At 48.3% G+C, this 20,740-nt stretch overlaps 1 protein-coding gene across 4 annotated transcripts in view; it reads left to right on the top strand.

Annotated features, from left to right (window-relative positions):
- HUS1 (HUS1 checkpoint clamp component) overlaps nt 1–20,740 on the top strand; it is a 51,483-nt gene that overhangs the window by 13,793 nt on the left and 16,950 nt on the right. For 3 of the 4 annotated variants that reach the window (XM_075586444.1, XM_075586443.1, XM_075586446.1), the window contains 3 exons: nt 11,168–11,364; nt 12,264–12,440; nt 13,871–13,978. In XM_075586444.1, the coding sequence (XP_075442559.1) occupies nt 11,168–11,364; nt 12,264–12,440; nt 13,871–13,978 (482 nt within the window). The remainder of the gene's footprint in view (nt 1–11,167; nt 11,365–12,263; nt 12,441–13,870; nt 13,979–20,740) is intronic. The other variant, XM_075586445.1, reaches the window with a different exon arrangement.

The raw sequence follows: 20,740 nt of genomic DNA, 5'->3' as shown, positions 1-20,740 counted from the left end.
GACACTGACCCTGCCCCGAGACACGGACACACTGACCCTGCACTGAGACACTTACCCTGTACTGAGACACTGACACACTGACCTTGTACTGAGACACTGACCCTGCACTGAGACACTGACACACTGACCCTGTACTGAGACACTGGCACACTGACCCTGAAAAGATACACACTGACCATGTACTGAGACACTGACCCTGCGGGGACAGTCTTACCCTGTACTGAGACACTGACCCTGCACTGAGACACTCATACTGACCCTGCACTGACACACTGACCATGCTCAGACACACACTGACCCTGTACTGAGACATTGACTCTGCACTGAGACACTGACCCACAGACCCTGTACTGAGACACTGACACACTGACCCTGTACTGAGACACTGACACACTGACCCTGCACTGAGACATTGACCCTGCACTGAGACACTGACCCTGTACTGACACACTGACCCTGCACTGAGACACTGACCCTGCACTGAGATACTGACACACTGACCCTGTACAGAGATACTGACACACTGACCCTGTACTGAGACACTGACACACAGACCCTGCACTGAGACACAGACACACTGAACCTGCACTGAGATACTGACACACTGACCCTGCACTGAGAAACTGACACTGACACACTGACCCTGCACTGAGACACTAACACACTGACCCTGTACTGAGACACTGACCCTGCGGGGGGACACTGACCCTGTACTGAGACACACTGACCCTGTACTGAGACACTGACACACTGACTCTGTACTGAGAAACTGACACACTGACCCTGCGGGGGGACACTGACCCTGTACTGAGACACTGACCCTGTACTGAGACACTGACCCTGTACTGAGACTCTGACAAACTGACCCTGTACTGAGACACACTGACTCTGTACTGAGAAACTGACACACTGACCCTGTACTGAGACACTGACCCTGTACTGAGACTCTGACAAACTGACCCTGCACTGAGACACTGACACACTGACTCTGTACTGAGAAACTGACACACTGACCCTGCGGGGGGACACTGACCCTGTACTGAGACACTGACCCTGTACTGAGACACTGACCCTGCACTGAGACACTAACACACTGACCCTGTACTGAGACACTGACCCTGCGGGGACACACTGACCCTGTACTGAGACACACTGACCCTGTACTGAGACACTGACACACTGACTCTGTACTGAGAAACTGACACACTGACCCTGCGGGGGGACACTGACCCTGTACTGAGACACTGACCCTGCACTGAGACTCTGACAAACTGACCCTGCACTGAGACACTGACTCTGTACTGAGAAACTGACACACTGACCCTGCGGCGAGACACTGACCCTGTACTGAGACACTGACCCTGTACTGACACACTGACCCTGCACTGAGACACGGGCACACTTACCCTGTACTGAGACACTGACACACTGACTCTGTACTGAGAAACTGACACACTGACCCTGCGGGGGGACACTGACCCTGCACTGAGACACTGACCCTGTACTGAGACACTGACCCTGCACTGAGACACGGACACACTTACCCTGCACTGAGACACTTACCCTGTACTGAGACACTGACCCTGTACTGAGACACTGACACACTGACCCTGCACTGAGACTCTGACAAACTGACCCTGCACTGAGACACTGACACACTGACCCTGTGGGCACACACTAACCCTGTACTGAGACATTGACCCTGCACTGAGACACTGACCCTGTACTGAGACACTGACCCTGCACTGAGACACGGACACACTTACCCTGCACTGAGACACTGACACACTGACCCTGTACTGACACACTGACCCTGCACTGAGACACGGACACACAGACCCTGTACTGAGACACTGACACACTGACCCTGTACTGAGACACTGACACACTGACCCTGCACTGAGACATTGACCCTGCACTGAGACACTGACCCTGTACTGACACACTGACCCTGCACTGAGACACTGACCCTGCACTGAGATACTGACACACTGACCCTGTACAGAGATACTGACACACTGACCCTGTACTGAGACACTGACACACAGACCCTGCACTGAGACACAGACACACTGAACCTGCACTGAGATACTGACACACTGACCCTGCACTGAGAAACTGACACTGACACACTGACCCTGCACTGAGACACTAACACACTGACCCTGTACTGAGACACTGACCCTGCGGGGGGACACTGACCCTGTACTGAGACACACTGACCCTGTACTGAGACACTGACACACTGACTCTGTACTGAGAAACTGACACACTGACCCTGCGGGGGGACACTGACCCTGTACTGAGACACTGACCCTGTACTGAGACACTGACCCTGTACTGAGACTCTGACAAACTGACCCTGTACTGAGACACACTGACTCTGTACTGAGAAACTGACACACTGACCCTGTACTGAGACACTGACCCTGTACTGAGACTCTGACAAACTGACCCTGCACTGAGACACTGACACACTGACTCTGTACTGAGAAACTGACACACTGACCCTGCGGGGGGACACTGACCCTGTACTGAGACACTGACCCTGTACTGAGACACTGACCCTGCACTGAGACACTAACACACTGACCCTGTACTGAGACACTGACCCTGCGGGGACACACTGACCCTGTACTGAGACACACTGACCCTGTACTGAGACACTGACACACTGACTCTGTACTGAGAAACTGACACACTGACCCTGCGGGGGGACACTGACCCTGTACTGAGACACTGACCCTGCACTGAGACTCTGACAAACTGACCCTGCACTGAGACACTGACTCTGTACTGAGAAACTGACACACTGACCCTGCGGCGAGACACTGACCCTGTACTGAGACACTGACCCTGTACTGACACACTGACCCTGCACTGAGACACGGGCACACTTACCCTGTACTGAGACACTGACACACTGACTCTGTACTGAGAAACTGACACACTGACCCTGCGGGGGGACACTGACCCTGCACTGAGACACTGACCCTGTACTGAGACACTGACCCTGCACTGAGACACGGACACACTTACCCTGCACTGAGACACTTACCCTGTACTGAGACACTGACCCTGTACTGAGACACTGACACACTGACCCTGCACTGAGACTCTGACAAACTGACCCTGCACTGAGACACTGACACACTGACCCTGTGGGCACACACTAACCCTGTACTGAGACATTGACCCTGCACTGAGACACTGACCCTGTACTGAGACACTGACCCTGCACTGAGACACGGACACACTTACCCTGCACTGAGACACTGACACACTGACCCTGTACTGACACACTGACCCTGCACTGAGACACGGACACACTTACCTGCACTGAGACACTGACACACTGACCCTGTACTGAGACACTGACCCTGCACTGAGACACTGACCCTGTACTGAGACACTGACCCTGCACTGAGACACTGACACACTGACCCTGTGGGCACACACTAACCCTGTACTGAGACATTGACCCTGCACTGAGACACTGACCCTGTACTGAGACACTGACCCTGCACTGAGATACTGACACACTGACCCTGTACTGAGACACTGATACACTGACCCTGTACTGAGACACTGACACACTGACCCTGCACTGAGATACTGACACACTGACCCTGCACTGAGACACTGACACACTGACCCAGTACTGAGATACTGACACACTGACCCTGCACTGAGACACTAACACACTGACTCTGTACTGAGAAACTGACACACTGACCCTGCGGGGGGACCCTGGCCCTGTACTGACACACTGACCCTGCACTGAGACACTGACCCTGTACTGACACACTGACCCTGCACTGAGACACTGACACACTGACCCTGCACTGAGACTCTGACAAACTGACCCTGCACTGAGACACTGACACACTGACCCTGTGGGCACACACTAACCCTGTACTGAGACATTGACCCCGCACTGAGACACTGACCCTGTACTGAGACACTGACCCTGCACTGAGACACGGACACACTTACCCTGCACTGAGACACTGACACACTGACCCTGTACTGACAAACTGACCCTGCACTGAGACACTGACACACTGACTCTGTACTGAGAAACTGACACACTGACCCTGCGGCGAGACACTGACCCTGTACTGAGACACTGACCCTGTACTGACACACTGACCCTGCACTGAGACACGGGCACACTTACCCTGTACTGAGACACTGACACACTGACTCTGTACTGAGAAACTGACACACTGACCCTGCGGGGGGACACTGACCCTGCACTGAGACACTGACCCTGTACTGAGACACTGACCCTGCACTGAGACACGGACACACTTACCCTGCACTGAGACACTTACCCTGTACTGAGACACTGACCCTGTACTGAGACACTGACACACTGACCCTGCACTGAGACTCTGACAAACTGACCCTGCACTGAGACACTGACACACTGACCCTGTGGGCACACACTAACCCTGTACTGAGACATTGACCCTGCACTGAGACACTGACCCTGTACTGAGACACTGACCCTGCACTGAGACACGGACACACTTACCCTGCACTGAGACACTGACACACTGACCCTGTACTGACACACTGACCCTGCACTGAGACACGGACACACTTACCTGCACTGAGACACTGACACACTGACCCTGTACTGAGACACTGACCCTGCACTGAGACACTGACCCTGTACTGAGACACTGACCCTGCACTGAGACACTGACACACTGACCCTGTGGGCACACACTAACCCTGTACTGAGACATTGACCCTGCACTGAGACACTGACCCTGTACTGAGACACTGACCCTGCACTGAGATACTGACACACTGACCCTGTACTGAGACACTGATACACTGACCCTGTACTGAGACACTGACACACTGACCCTGCACTGAGATACTGACACACTGACCCTGCACTGAGACACTGACACACTGACCCTGTACTGAGATACTGACACACTGACCCTGCACTGAGACACTAACACACTGACTCTGTACTGAGAAACTGACACACTGACCCTGCGGGGGGACCCTGGCCCTGTACTGACACACTGACCCTGCACTGAGACACTGACCCTGTACTGACACACTGACCCTGCACTGAGACACTGACACACTGACCCTGCACTGAGACTCTGACAAACTGACCCTGCACTGAGACACTGACACACTGACCCTGTGGGCACACACTAACCCTGTACTGAGACATTGACCCTGCACTGAGACACTGACCCTGTACTGAGACACTGACCCTGCACTGAGACACGGACACACTTACCCTGCACTGAGACACTGACACACTGACCCTGTACTGACACACTGACCCTGCACTGAGACACGGACACACCCTGCACTGAGACACTGACACACTGACCCTGCACTGAGACACTGACACACTGACCCTGCACTGAGACACTGACACACTGACCCTGCGGGGGGACACTGACCCTGCACTGAGATACTGACACACTGACCCTGTACTGAGACACTGACACACTGACCCTGTACTGAGACACTGACACACTGATCCTGTACTGAGACACAGACCCTGCACTGAGACACTGATACACTGACCCTGTACTGAGACACTGACACACTGACCCTGCACTGAGATACTGACACACTGACCCTGCACTGAGACACTGACACACTGACCCTGTACTGAGACACTGACACACTGACCCTGTACTGAGACATTGACCCTGCACTGAGACACTGACACACTGCCCTGTACTGAGACACTGACCCTGCACTGAGACACTGACACACTGACCCTGCACTGAGACACTGACACACTGACCCTGCACTGAGACTCTGACACACTGACCCTGCACTGAGACACTGACACAATGACCCTGCACTGAGACTCTGACACACTGACCCTGTACTGAGACACTGACACACTGACCCTGCACTGAGACACTGACCCTGCACTGAGACACTGACACACTGACCCTGCACTGAGACACTGACACAATGACCCTGCACTGAGACACTGATACACTGACCCTGTACTGAGACACTGACACACTGACCCTGCACTGAGACACTGACCCTGTACTGAGACACTGGCACACTGACCCTGCACTGAGACACTGACACACTGACCTTGCACTGAGACACTGACACACTGACCCTGTACTGAGACATTGACACACTGACCCTGCACAGAGACACTGACACACTGACCCTGTACTGAGACACTGACCCTAGCTCTGAGCAGCTGCAGAGGGGGGGAGGGGTTGTGCCCTACTATTCACTGTGAGCTTGGTTTGGGGGGGGGAGCCATCTTGGTTGAGAGGGAAGCCACCTCACTTCTGGTTCTCACTGCTGAGGCTCCGCTGTCACTAACCCCGCCCCCACTCTCTGGAGCAGCAGTCAGACGGCCTCTGCTCTTCCTGCATTGTTGCTCTCTGCTGCCCCCACCTTCTCTGGTCAAAGCCGGGAAAGCCACAAAAAAACGGGACATTTTAAAGTATGTCAGGCAGCCGGGGCAGACCCTAAAAAAGTGGGACAGACCTTAAAAAAACGAGACTGTCCCGGCTAATCCGGGACATCTGATCACCCTACTTAGAGTGCTGTTTAATCCTATACTTTCTCCATCCTTGTGTAGGAAGGTAGAACCTATAACACTGGGATAAGGAAGACAATAGAACATAATATACTTTAGTGTGATCTGTGGAAAAAAACAGGGATATCCCCACTCCATTGAAATAACTTGTATGAGCTGTTCAGACTGCCATGATTGGAAACTGCATATGTGGGGGAATTTGCAGAGAGCAAAACATACTATAAATACACATTTATTTAAAAAAAACTTTTAAAAACAGATGCACATTGCACCCACAGATTGTATGATGGTATAGTGTGCTAAAGAATAAGCCTGACAGCTGTGATGGAGGGATGTATCGCTTGCCTACTTATAGGTGCTCCTATGTCCTTGGGTGTCCTATATTCCATCCTTGTGTACATTACACTCCATCCTTGTCTATCTCACACTCCATCCTTGTGAATCCTAAACTCTAACCTTGTTTATTCTACACTCCAGCCATGTTTATCCTACACTCTATCCTTTTGTATCCTACAGTCTATCCTTGTCTTTCTTACACTCTATTCTAGCGTATCCTACACTTGATCCTTACATTTACAACCCTTCTCCTGTTCCACTGTATGGGTAGCCAATGAAGCAGGTATCCCCCAGAAGCTTATATGAGTTTAACTGCTAGTGTTAGTATCTAGCTCAGAGTGTTTTTCAACAGGGGTCCTGTGGGCCTCCCTAAAGGGTTTCCTGCAATTTTTAGGTAATTTACATCTGATATCAGAGGCGCTTTTAGAAGGGGCTGGGGTTCCTTATAATGCATCTGATTTCAGACACTATTAGGATGGGTTGGGGTTCCGCAGAATGTCACAACATAATTATAAGGTTCATTTAAAAATAAAATAAAAAGTTTGAAAACACTGATCTAGCTTCCTGAGCATGTCCTGCTATTTAAAAAGAAAAACAAATATTTATTAATGTTCATTTCCCCACCCCCCCTTAATATCTAGCTTCTGCAATTACCATGGCAACCTTTAGATTGTGATGGGCACTGGGCATAGCGTTATTTTAACCTCCCGGACACTTAATATTTGAGACGCTTATCTCTTGATTGAAGCATTAGATTTATAAAAATAGCAGCGTTTGAAAGTGCAAGGATATATATATTATAAAAAAAATTGTATCCATATATTTTGTCCATTTTTTTTTAATCAAGTAAACAAATAAAATGTAAAACAATGGTGATTAGCTGCTTTATGTGGGTAATAGGGCGAGAAAATGTCTCCTGGTAGGCCGTCATTATGAATTTATAAATATTGAACTTCGTTTGTAAATTACAATCACTTTTAGCTTTATAAGGAAATACAACCACATGATTTATTTTTGTTTACTTCAAATTTGCAAGTATTGCTAACCACTTTGACTTCAGTGTGACTTCAAAATCAGGAAGATTTGAAAATGGGGAGTTTATAATGAATGTGTAGGTTGGCGTGTCCATAATATTGATAGCTCAAATGTGCTACTTCTAATATAAGTTAAGTATTAACTCGTTTGTTGCCAGAGTTGCCTTCAATTCATTCCAGAGCAAACGGTTAAAATCAGAAGTGGTGTTTTCTCAGTGTTAAAGGGGCATTCTGTAGGTAAACAATCCTTTTTTCATTAAATTATATCTCTACCTGGCTTAACGTACTTGCCATTTTTTGCATGAACTACAATATGTGTTCATCTTAAAAAAAAAAAAAAAGTATGACCACTCTTATAGATGCAAGTGTGATTGCCTCGTTATACTATACACCTCACTTTAAGATTTAAAAGCAACCGTTCTTTATTGGTTACATCATTCTGTATTTTTGTGTGTACATGCAGTCAGCACTTTGTCCATTTTTGTACTAGACTTCTATTTTAATGTATGAGAAAGTGAGGGTTACTTTTGATTACACTGAGATTAAAGCATCTTTTCTCCGCCTGCCCCACCCCCAGAAGCCTATATGAGTCTAACCCATATAATGTTAGTACCTTGTCGCCTGAGCATATCCTCCTCTTTATTTTTTATTTTTTTATGGTTTATATTTAGTGTTAGATATTACTATGTCTAGCTTCTGAGGTTAACATGATAACCTTTAAACTGCACTGGGCTCTGTGGAGCTGCATTTGAAAGCAGCTGTTCTCTCGGCTATACATATATTTTTGTATGGAGTGCCGGTAGTAGCCCTTTCTGGGTTCACAATATGGCGGCTTAAATGTCCTGCGTCCTACTGGCCAATAGGAAGCAGTGACATTATCCCTTGTGGCTTCCTGCTGTCCCATGTGACCGGGACATTTAATCTGAAAAGAGGTACTGGCACTGCATATTGAGGTAAGTACGAGTGGTTCAGTGAGTAAAGACATTGACTGTAAAGAATGACACCCAATTTGAATCAGGGGAACCTTTATTCAATTCCAGGTGTCCGCTTCTTGTGACCTTGGGCAAGTCACTTTATCTCCCTGTGTCTCAGGCACCAAAAACATACAGTAGATTGCAAGATCATCTGGGCAGGCACTGTGTCTGTAAAATTCCTATGTGCTGCATATCGCGTCTTATACTTGTAGCCCCGGTCTTAATTTGCCCTCCTTGACCCCCCTCCGCGAGTGCCGAGCGATTGCGGGTGCCGCCGGAGGCAGCGACGGCCCCACCGGCACTTCACGAGGGTGGGAGTCAGTGCAGGGAGCGCTCTGCATCCCTGGAGCTCCGGGGGCATACCCAGCTAGCGGGGGCCGCCATGATGTGTTGTGCGGGCGTGCGCGTGATCGCGCATGCGCAGGCGATACACTGGAGCCAGGGAGAAGTCGCGCGAGGGTTGGGAAGCAGAGGGAAAAGTTACGGCAGCATCAGAGAGATCGCGCATGCGCAGTACAGCGCCCAGGAAGCCCGCGAAACCCTAGCCTACCAGGGAAGGCTCTAGGCAGGGACTACAAGTCCCAGGAGCCTCTGCGCGCCCCCGTGATGCCAGGGGGCCAATGAGGGCCAAGGATTCCCAGGCAGGGAGAAAGGATACATTTCGCGCGCTGAGCCCACGCTGGCAGTTGGAGCTGGGAGCAGGAAGGGGAAGGAAGGGTGTAAGGAGCAAGTGGCTCCTGCACCAGGTAAGGATCCCCAAGTCCCAGGCAGGCCCCAATCCCCACCAGGGTAGAGGGTAGGTTCTGAGGGGGAGCCCATAGGTTAGGGACTGCCCTTAGGTGTGTGAGTGTGCAGTCTTGTCAGTGTCACGGCTGGTAGTGCTGTGAGCGCTAACAAGCAGGCACAGTGTGTGCAGTGCAAGGTTGCTGCAGGTTAAGTGTGTGTGCAGTGTGTTTGCTGCAGAGGTTAGGGAGAAGTTAGCCAGAGGGGACCCGGATGGGTACGGGAGCGGTAGTGTGGGTGCAGGGGGTCAGTGACCCACCTGCATAGGATAGGCTACCCCGCAGGCCCTAGGAGTTTCCCCTAAAGCCATTTAAGGTTGCTGTGCTGTAGGGACGGCCTATAGTGATAGCGAGTGTCACGTTAGTTCACGGAGTCAGATAGGGACTCCATTGACGCTGCGCACCCGTGCAGAAGGGTGGGCGCAGAGGCCATCAAGGCCATCAAGGTGGGGTCTTCCTTGGACGGTGGATCCTGGATGTCGGGCCGGAACTCGACGGATCCATTGTGAAGCAGTTGCAGATCCGAGCACTGGAGTGCTCGGCAGGTACTTTAGATCTACAAGTGCACCAACGGGCCCATTAGTTTCCTTAGTGACTGCGCATTCACCCATATCCTTTCTCTGCAAGAGTGCGGGACATTGGGTGGGGAATTATTGGACACGGGGTGGGATCACCTGGTGTTGGGGGAAGCGTTCAGTGAGACACCTTGGTTATTAGTGTCTCCTCTGTAGAGGGGCACCTGTTATTCTATTGATGATATATGTGTTATATGCTGTTCCTAAGTAAAAGGTATTGGTTATCATACCCACGGTGTGCTAGTTATTTGTATGTTTCTTGCCCAGGGGAATCTCACATCACGGGGATCCTGGGTAAGTGGAGGCGCTGCGCTAGGTAAATGTATAAGTGTTACCCCACGCTCCCAGCTAGCGGAGGCTCATATCTCCTGGAGCCGCAGGTGTTGTACAGCGACCAGTAGTTCCTTTGGGATGGTTCAGAAGAAGGGCTACATACTGTAATTGTGAAGCGCTTTGAGTCGCATTGGGAGAAAAGCACTATATGTAATACAATTATTATTAAAGTTATTGCATATCTCGGGAAGCAGGCAGTTCCCGGAGCTGAAATCAACGCAGTTCAGTTTCAGAGACTCACTATTTCAAACCTGGTAAAACAGTATTATTATTTGATTTTTAAAATGCATAGACATGAGGCCTGGTGCTTTAACTTTCTGGATACGTAATTTTTTTTTAACGTTCATATTTCCCAAACAAAGCATCAAATTAAAAAAAATAAAACGTCTTTAGAAATGGAAGGAAGTGAAAAAAATAAAATGCAGAAAAAATGGTGATCAGTGTGGACTGCTACTTTAGTATCTCCGGGGTATCTTGGGGATAGTTAGATGGCATTGTTTGTTTCCTGTTGTTGCTTTTCCTCTTACCCCGTTCCTATGCAGCTCACAATTTTATTTTCTTACAGGGGTTGTGAATACGATAACCAAATTGACCAAGTCATGTACTCTGCGACTCACAGTCAACAACCTTTACTTTATTGTCACCGATAAAGTGGCCAATGGAGGTGTCAGCATGTGGTGCGAGTTATGCCAGGTGATCTGCTGTGGCTTTTTCTTCTTCTCTCTTTTTTTTTTTATCAATTTAAAAGAACCCCTAAATCTTGTGAGTGCCAAAGACATTTTATTCAGTGTTATTTAATAGCTTTTGCAGCATTCCATATTATGCTGGTTCCCTGTGACCCATCTTGCTGAAGGCACTGTATGTAATCCTGTTAGTCTTCAAGCTGTCCAAAAATGGGTGCACTGCAAGAGCTAAAAGCACATGACACACAATGTGTGGAGGGCCTCCACTGTACCAATCCTTGTGAACTTAACTCAATGTTATCATTTCATCCCAAAAGCGGAAAGTGACGTTTTACTGTGAGATAGGATGATAGTATAGTGACAATGCAAATAAAGATTTGGGCTTTATGCACAGAAATAAGTGCCAGTATAACTTGATAATATAATACACTGATATTTTCAGCTTCCATGTGGTAAGCAACATTTATTAATTCTGTGATCATCCTCAGGAGTCATGTGGCATTAATGCTTTAAATTAGTCGCTATGGCAGTGATTCTTAGCCATGGCGACAGAAAATATTTAAAGTACATGAGACACCCTAACTACTCCATATCTTTTAGATTTCTCTCATGCTTTAACATATTTTGGAATGCACTTGACAATTGTTCTGACACACCAAGGTGTCATGGAGCACTTATTAAGAAGGCAATGTTTACTAAGCAGTGCTTTTCCAGGTCTTAGCTGGAAGGTGTTCCATGGAGTAACACTGCTTATTGCATTTGTCCCATTATGGCCTATCGGCTGTAAGGTGTCTGCAAGCATGGAAGGTGTTTTATGGAGTAGACCTTCAAAGTAATAATGGCCTGATGTGTTTTACATGTGCCTCAAATTTTTGCAGTGGTGATGTGCAATTACTCAAAAGTCCATTATTCCTATATTGCTATTGCTTTCTGTGTATTGTCTTAACTCAGTAATGTTTGCCCTCCTCTTTGTTCCAGGGTAACTTCTTTGATGAGTATCAAATGGAAGGAGTGTCTGCAGATCAGAATGACATTTACCTGGAACTGATCCCCGAAAACCTTACTCGAGCCTTAAAAACAGCTCAGAATGCCAAAACTGTGAAAATCAAACTGACAAACAGGCACTGCCCTTGTCTTACAGTAGCAGTAGAGTTGGTAAGAAAACAAAATGCATTCTTTGTTACCTGGATAGATTAAAAACATAAGCCCCACAAAATTACTATTTTTGAACTGAAACTTTTTGGTTGGTACCTACAGAGTTTTGATGGGGAAATGTCATTGGTGGTAACGAAAACGCATCACAGAAGTGACGTCATAGCGTCGGGAGAAGGGTCCTCGGGCCTTGGCGCATGCGCAGATGGAAACCCAGCCCTGGCACCTGCGTGGAGGCCTCCGGCGCTCTGCGCGCCTGCGCAGTGGCCTTCGACGCACCTGCGCAGCACCAACACCACTCTGTAGACTGGGAGATGGAGACATCACAGAGAAAGCAAACACACAGAGAGGCACACACAGAGACAAAGATATATAAACACACAGAGACAGACACACACTGAGTCACACACAGACACACACAAAGAATTCACAGTTAGTATACATCTGGAAGTGTAAATAGCTAAAACAGGGTGTGTAGGCCGAGCTCGCACGTTCTAAAGCTGCGTCCAGGGTGTGCTGCAGCTATTTGTGGCCTGGGTAGACGTGACTGGGGTGGGCGCGTGCCGGAGGCGTGGCCATGATGTCACGGAGCTGATTCACCCTCATTTACATTAAATGCCGGGGAAGGCGTGAGGCCTCTGTGACTCACTTACCTGTTCTCTGCCAGGTCTTCGGCGAGGCGTCGCCATGGCAATGCGGTGTCAAATGCCGTCGCGTCAAATGCCGTGGAGTCGTGATGTCACGCCTTGCCATTGCAACGCACGACAAATGACGTGACGGGGTCACGTTATGTCACATGACGCTCAATGTCATTTGACGCTGAGTCTTTGAAGAGGGGGGTGGGACACGAACTCTGCGGCTCCCGGGCAGGGGGGGGGGGGGTGCAACTCAAGAAGCTTGCGCACCCCTGCTTTAAGACATAAATGTAACACTAGGAAAAGTAGTCCAAGCCGCAAACAGCTTACAACCTAAGTGGTAAGTAGGGAGAATTTAGGGAGACAGTAGGAGGGTGTTCTGGCAACTGTGGCTGTGTATACTGTATATAGTAACAGCCAACCAGAGTTACCCATAGGCTTCATTTTTTTCCTAATGATCTATTGACCAAAGGTCCCAGTAGCCATTTACCCAGTCCCTGGGAACTTTGTGTAGGTGGAAATTTTAAAGTCAAATGGTATTTGGAGCCAAAAGCGGGATATTGAACTAATATGAACAGCTGAGTAGCTTATATTACAAGTTATTTATTTGATTAAAATACCTGTATTAAATAGATTGAAAGTAATTTCTCCATGCCATTGTGTTTAGCCTCATTCATGTCAATTGGCCTAACTGTTTCCCCGGCAAGGAGAAAGAGGTTTACAGCATATCGAATTCAATAGCACATTGGAAGAGGAAAATAATTTTAGAAACTAAACTTTGCCATTTTCTGTTGATAGCCTTCCTTATCAAGTAGTAGCCGTATCGTCACACATGACATTCCCGTGTGCGTTATCCCCAGGAGGCTGTGGAATGACTTCAGAGAACCCAGTGTTCCTGACTTTGATGTGAGTAACTTATATATTCCTTTCAAAACCTCTCTGTGTAGGGAGAAAAATTACAGAATTGGGATACTGCAATATTGTAAGCTATAAAAAGTAAAAAATTTCAAAAAATCAACCAAATATTCCTACTCCGAATGAGTCACTCACATTAGTTTCTCATGCAGTAGAATGAAGCACACCGTGAATGGTTAAACATTATATATTGATATATAAATATATTTATATATATATTTTTTTTTTTTAAACATCAACACTTAAATAAGAATTCATTGACTGTGTGGTACACATTTTATATGATCTACAGTCTCAGATTCCGAGTAAACAACCCACACTGTTCGCTGAAAATTCTACTTAATAATTTCACACATATTTAAGTTTACATTTAGGAAATAGACTGGAATGTGTCAAACGGCAAAGTGCTGGGCTTAGTAAATATGGGCCATGGTTTGAAAATCTAATATATAATAAATTGAGTTTAGTATTTGTAGTGCCCTTGACAGGGAGGCACATGTATTTGGGCCAGTGATCAGGTGACCATTCTCATACAGCCAGGGTTGCAGCTGACCATTTTCATACAGCCAGGGTTGCAGGTGACCATTCTCATACAGCCAGGGTTGCAGGTGACCATTCTCATACAGCCAGGGTTGCAGGTGACCATTCTCATACAGCCAGGGTTGCAGCTGACCATTCTCATACAGCCAGGGTTGCAGCTGACCATTCTCATACAGCCAGGGTTGCAGCTGACCATTCTCATACAGCCAGGGTTGCAGCTGACCATTCTCATACAGCCAGGGTTGCAGCTGACCATTCTCATACAGCCAGGGTTGCAGCTGACCATTCTCATACAGCCAGGGTTGCAGGTGACCATTCTCATACAGCTAGGGTTGCAGCTGACCATTCTGATTCAGTCAAGGTTGCAGGTGAACATTTGTAAAGCTGTGCTCACCACGAACAAGGAGGGACCCCGGAACTAAGGTGGGAAGGATGAAACCCGCAGCTGCGGAGGCACGTCTTGAACATGGACAGTCAGTGTAGCCGGGTCTGATCGGAAGAGATAGCGTTACCGGGTAGTAGGGAGGAGCCAGGAGAGTGGTTGGTGTCGAGAGCCGTGGTCGTAGGTTGGAGCCTTGGTATAAGGTTGGTATCCGAAAGCCGAGGTCGAGGGTTGGAGAGGTCGAATGGTGATGAGGCAAGCCAGGGTTGATTTCCAGAGAGGGTCCTAAGTGAAGCCAGGTCGGTACACAGGAGGGAATACGAGAGCGAGATGAAAGCACTATGGACAAGGCAAGTGTGACAGAAACCAGGGGATGGTAATAAATTCCGTATATAGGGCTCCCAGGATACTAAACAGTTTCTATCCTGTTTGGCCTGGGAGTGCAGCCTTATAATACATACACTCCATCCCACAGTTTGGCAAGCGCTGGAACTGAGGGGATGAGAGATCCAGACCAGAGTTTGTCTGCTGCCTGATTTCTATCACCTGTCATGCTAATTAGGAATCAGGTATGTAAGACTGTTTTCCTGTTTGCTCTGGGCTCTCCACAAGAGCCAGGAGGCTGGAAGGCTGCTGAACTACAGAGGGGAGAAGCCTCTTCCCCTAACAGGTTCAATCTTTCTGTTCATTTGTATAAGACTGCAAAAGTACCTTGTTTTGTTGTTGGGAGTGGAAAAGCCACTTCCAACCCTGAGTCAGGGATATCTAAGTTAAGTTATCGCTCAGATGAGCAGCTTTTGTTTTGATCTGTTTTCTGTTGTATGCACTGTGGCAGTCTCAGTGCCTGGGACTGAATAAACCAGGCATAGCCTGTTTAAAGGAACAGTACGTGACGCCTCATCATTTAACCTACCCTAAAAGACCGTGTTCTAAACAGTCCCGGACAAACGACGGAGCTCCGGAGTAAGCCGTTTGTCACATATGGTGGAGAATGCGGGCAGAGCACTAGGGGGTCTGCGGGTTGAAGAACTTTGAAAGAAAAAAAAAAAAAAAAAAAGTTTTTTCATCCTCTGCAAACAAGATGGAAGACGTGGTGGGTGCGCTGGTACGCAATGTCGCTGCCCAGAAAGACGCGAATGAAACCCAGCAACAGCTGTTAATAGCCCAGCAAGAAACTAATGCAAACCAGCAGCAGACGAATGCAGCCCAGCAACAGCTGCTAATAGCCCAGCAAGAGATTAATGCTAACCAGCAACAGGCGAATGCAAACCAGCAACAGGCGAATGCAAACCAGCAACAGACGAATGAAGCCCTGCAAAACGCGAATGCAAACCAGCAAGAGACAAACCGCTTGCTGAGAGAGGAGCAACAGCGGTTCGCTCAGGGCTTACAGCAGGAACTCGAGATCCTGAGGGGGACTATCAGTAACCTTCCACTGGCAGTGGCAGCCCCAGTTCCGAAAATGACCAGGGCAAGCCACTACCTTCAGAAGATGGGACCCTCGGATGATGTGGAAGCCTATCTTCTCACGTTTGAACGCACGGCACAGAGAGAGGGATGGCCAGAAGCTGAGTGGGCTGGTCTAATCGCACCCTTCCTAAGCGGCGAACCCCAGAAGGCTTACTTTGATCTAGAGCCAGCCGAAGCTAACGTCTATGCAAAATTGAAGTTCGAGATCCTCGCCCGCCTCGGCGTAACCACGGCTGTTCGCGCCCAAAGGTTTCACGCATGGTCCTTCACGATGGATAAGGCCACCCGAAGCCAGATGTATGACCTCATCCACCTCGCCCGGAAGTGGCTACAACCCGAGATCAACTCAGCCAGCCACATCGTGGAACGGTTGGTCATGGACCAGTTCTTGAGGAAACTTCCCTCTGCCTTACGCCGTTGGGTCAGTCGGAGTGACCCCCACAATGCGGATGAGCTTGTGGCCCTCGTAGAAAGGTACAATGCAGCAGAAGGGCACCCGCAACCCACAGTCGTGGAGCAACCCCACTACCCGAGGTTCCAGGACTCTTCCAGAGACGGTAAAAGGGTACCGGGGTTAAGGGGCGCTGAAGAGCGGCGACCACCTTCACGCAGCACCAGCAACAGTGGTTCGCACACTAAGGGCAATAGCCAACATGGGGAGCCGGGAAAAGGCTCTAAGTGGGACACAGACTATGTACCTAAATGTGTAAATTGTCATGAGAGGGGCCACACAGCAAAAATCTGCCCACTAAATGATGAGCCCATGCAATGCAACAGCGTGGAACCTTATTCGCTGTTGTCCCAATGTATGGGCCCTAGCCCAGAGGACCCCTTGAATAACCATCTGTGGGCATTTGTAAAGGTTAATGGTAAGAGGGTTCGGGCACTTCTTGACTCTGGGAGCATGGTCACACTAGTGTCCGAATACCTCTTGCCCATTAAGAAGAAACAGGGAAACAGTTCACAAAGAGTGGCAATTTGTTGTATACATGGGGATAATCATGAATATTCCACTGTTGATGTTTTTTTTGAAACAGAGTTTGGTTCTTTAGATTTCAAGGTGGGTATTGTACCCAAACTGGCACATGATGTGTTAATAGGGACCGACTTTCCCCATTTTCTAAAAATGTGGTCCCCCGCTCAGAATAGCGCCCAGAGTTCAATAGCGGACCATAACGAAGTATTAGAAGAAACAAATCCTTTCCCTTTTTCAGAAATGGAGGTTGACGAGGGCCCAAATAAGAAGGGGGAAAAGGAGGAGTGCTGTAAAATTCCCTTCCCCATCACTACTTTGGTAGGGAATACCCCAAATCAAGATGTTGAGCAGACATTTACCACCCCAGAACCGGATAAGACCCTCGCTGACCTAGAGGTCAGTCCTGGGAGTTTTAAGAAGGCCCAGTGGGAGGACCCCACATTAGCGGTAGCAAGGGGAAATATACGGGACCAGAATAGTACTCCTGGCCAACCAGATAGGTCACTTGCTTACCCCTACTTCGAGGTAGAGAACGACCTATTATATCGGGTTGATAAAAGGAAATCAGTTACAACTAAACAATTGTTGGTACCACGGACATTCCGTAACGTAGTATTACACCTCGCACATAGTCATCCATTGGGGGGACACCTAGGGGTGGAAAAGACAAAAGAAAAGGTTCTCCGAAGCTTCTATTGGCCTGGGGTTCTGGCAGAAATTACGAATTATTGTTCCTCATGCCCAGAATGTCAGATCACCGCCCCGTTCAAGGCGTACCGCAGCCCATTGGTACCCCTTCCCATAATAGAGGTACCATTTGACCGGATTGCTATGGATCTAGTAGGACCCCTAATAAAGTCTGCTAGGGGACATCAGCATATATTGGTAATATTAGATTATGCCACCCGATATCCGGAGGCAGTTCCCCTACGTAGCACGTCTGCTAAAAACATAGCAAAAGAGTTAGTAGTTCTGTTTTCCCGGGTCGGGATTCCTAAAGAGATTCTATCTGACCAGGGAACACCATTTATGTCCCAAGTAACGAAAGAGCTATGTAAACTCCTAAAAATCAAGCATCTCAGAACCTCAGTCTATCATCCACAAACAGATGGTTTAGTGGAAAGGTTCAATAAAACCTTAAAGAGCATGTTACGGCGGGCGGTTGATAAAGATGGGAAAAACTGGGATTGTTTGTTACCGTACCTGTTATTTGCCATTAGGGAAGTTCCCCAATCATCCACAGGCTTCTCCCCGTTTGAACTATTGTATGGCCGACACCCAAGGGGCTTACTGGATATAGCCAAAGAGACTTGGGAACACGAGGTTACCCCTTACAGAAGTGTAATAGAGCATGTTGCCCAGATGCAGGACCGCATTGCTGCAGTCCTACCCATAGTGAGGGAACACATGGAGAAAGCTCAAGAAGCACAGAGGAATACGTATAATAAGGGTGCTAGGGTCAGAATTTTTTTTCCAGGTGATAGGGTACTAGTTCTGGTTCCCACCGTGGAGAGTAAATTCCTTGCTAAATGGCATGGGCCATATGAGGTCTTGGAAAGAGTGGGAGAAGTAAATTATAAGGTAAGACAGCCAGGTAGGAGGAAACCTGAGCAAATTTACCATATAAACCTACTCAAGCCCTGGAAAGATAGAGAAGTCTTGTTAACCCTAGTACCCCCAGGTCCGTCAGAGAATCAAGAAACTGACCCAGAGGTTAGCATAGCTGAAACCCTGTCTGTTCATCAGAAACGAGAGGTTCAGAATTTAGTGAGAAGAAACAAAGAAATCTTCTCTATACGGCCAGGTAGAACTAGCGTAATTGAACATGACCTAGTCTCTGAACCGGGGGTCCGAGTTAACCTTAAACCGTACCGAATCCCAGAGGCCAAAAGAAAGGCTATAAGTTTAGAGGTTAAAAAAATGCTAAAACTAGGTGTAATTGAGGAATCCCAAAGTGGGTGGAACAGCCCTATAGTCTTAGTCCCAAAGCCAGATGGTACAACAAGGTTTTGTAATGACTACCGGAAACTAAACGCGGTGTCAAAATTTGATACTTATCCTATGCCCAGGGTAGATGAACTTGTAGAGAGACTGGGCAAAGCCCGATATCTCACAACCCTAGACCTAACAAAAGGGTACTGGCAGGTTCCCCTCACAGAAAGGGCAAAAGAAAAGACAGCCTTCTCAACCCCAGACGGCCTCTTTCAGTATAAGGTGTTGCCTTTTGGCTTACATGGAGCTCCCGCCACATTCCAAAGAATGATGGATAAAATTTTAAAACCACATGCTCGGTATGCTGCCGCCTACCTGGATGATGTGGTAATCCATAGTGAAGATTGGCAATCCCACCTTCCAAAGGTCCAAGCTGTGCTTGACGCAGTCCGGTCTGCTGGACTAACTGCTAACCCCGCTAAATGCACTATTGGTCTGGAGGAGGCCAAGTATCTGGGATATTCTATTGGCAGAGGTTTACTCAAACCCCAAACACTCAAAGTGGAGGCGATACAAAATTGGCCAAGGCCAGTTACAAAAAAACAAGTAAGGACCTTTTTGGGGTTAATTGGGTACTATAGAAGGTTTATTCCCAATTTTGCAACTAAGGCAACCCCACTAACTGACCTCACAAAAGCAAGAGGACCACTAATGGTAAAGTGGTCCCCCGAAACCGAACAAGCCTTTAGAAGCCTGAAAGAAGCTCTCTGTGCCCAACCAGTGTTGGTCACACCTGACTTCTCCAAAGAGTTCGTAGTCCAAACCGACGCATCTGAGGTAGGGCTGGGGGCGGTACTCTCCCAGGAGTCTCAAGGTGAGGAGCACCCCATCCTTTATTTAAGTAGGAAACTAAATCCCCAGGAGAAAAATTACTCCATAGTAGAGAAAGAGTGTCTCGCAATAAAGTGGGCTGTAGAGACGCTCAAATACTACCTGTTGGGGAGAAAATTCCGGTTGGTCACAGATCATGCACCCCTTACCTGGATGTGTCAAAACAGGGAAAAGAATGCTAGAGTGACCAGGTGGTTCCTAAGCCTACAACCCTTTAAATTTTCTGTGGAACACAGGTCAGGGCACAAACATGGCAATGCTGACGGGTTGTCAAGGATGCACTCCCTAATATCCATGGTCGCTCATCCCTCGAGGTCTGAGCTGGGGGGGAGGATATGTGACAGAAACCAGGGGATGGTAATAAATTCCGTATATAGGGCTCCCAGGATACTAAACAGTTTCTATCCTGTTTGGCCTGGGAGTGCAGCCTTATAATACATACACTCCATCCCACAGTTTGGCAAGCGCTGGAACTGAGGGGATGAGAGATCCAGACCAGAGTTTGTCTGCTGCCTGATTTCTATCACCTGTCATGCTAATTAGGAATCAGGTATGTAAGACT

The sequence above is a fragment of the Ascaphus truei genome, chromosome 2 (assembly GCF_040206685.1).
Source record: "Ascaphus truei isolate aAscTru1 chromosome 2, aAscTru1.hap1, whole genome shotgun sequence".
In the NCBI taxonomy this organism is placed as follows: domain Eukaryota; kingdom Metazoa; phylum Chordata; class Amphibia; order Anura; family Ascaphidae; genus Ascaphus; species Ascaphus truei.
The sequence above is the reverse complement of the archived record's forward strand: the minus strand, read 5'-3'. Positions and strand labels throughout refer to the sequence as shown.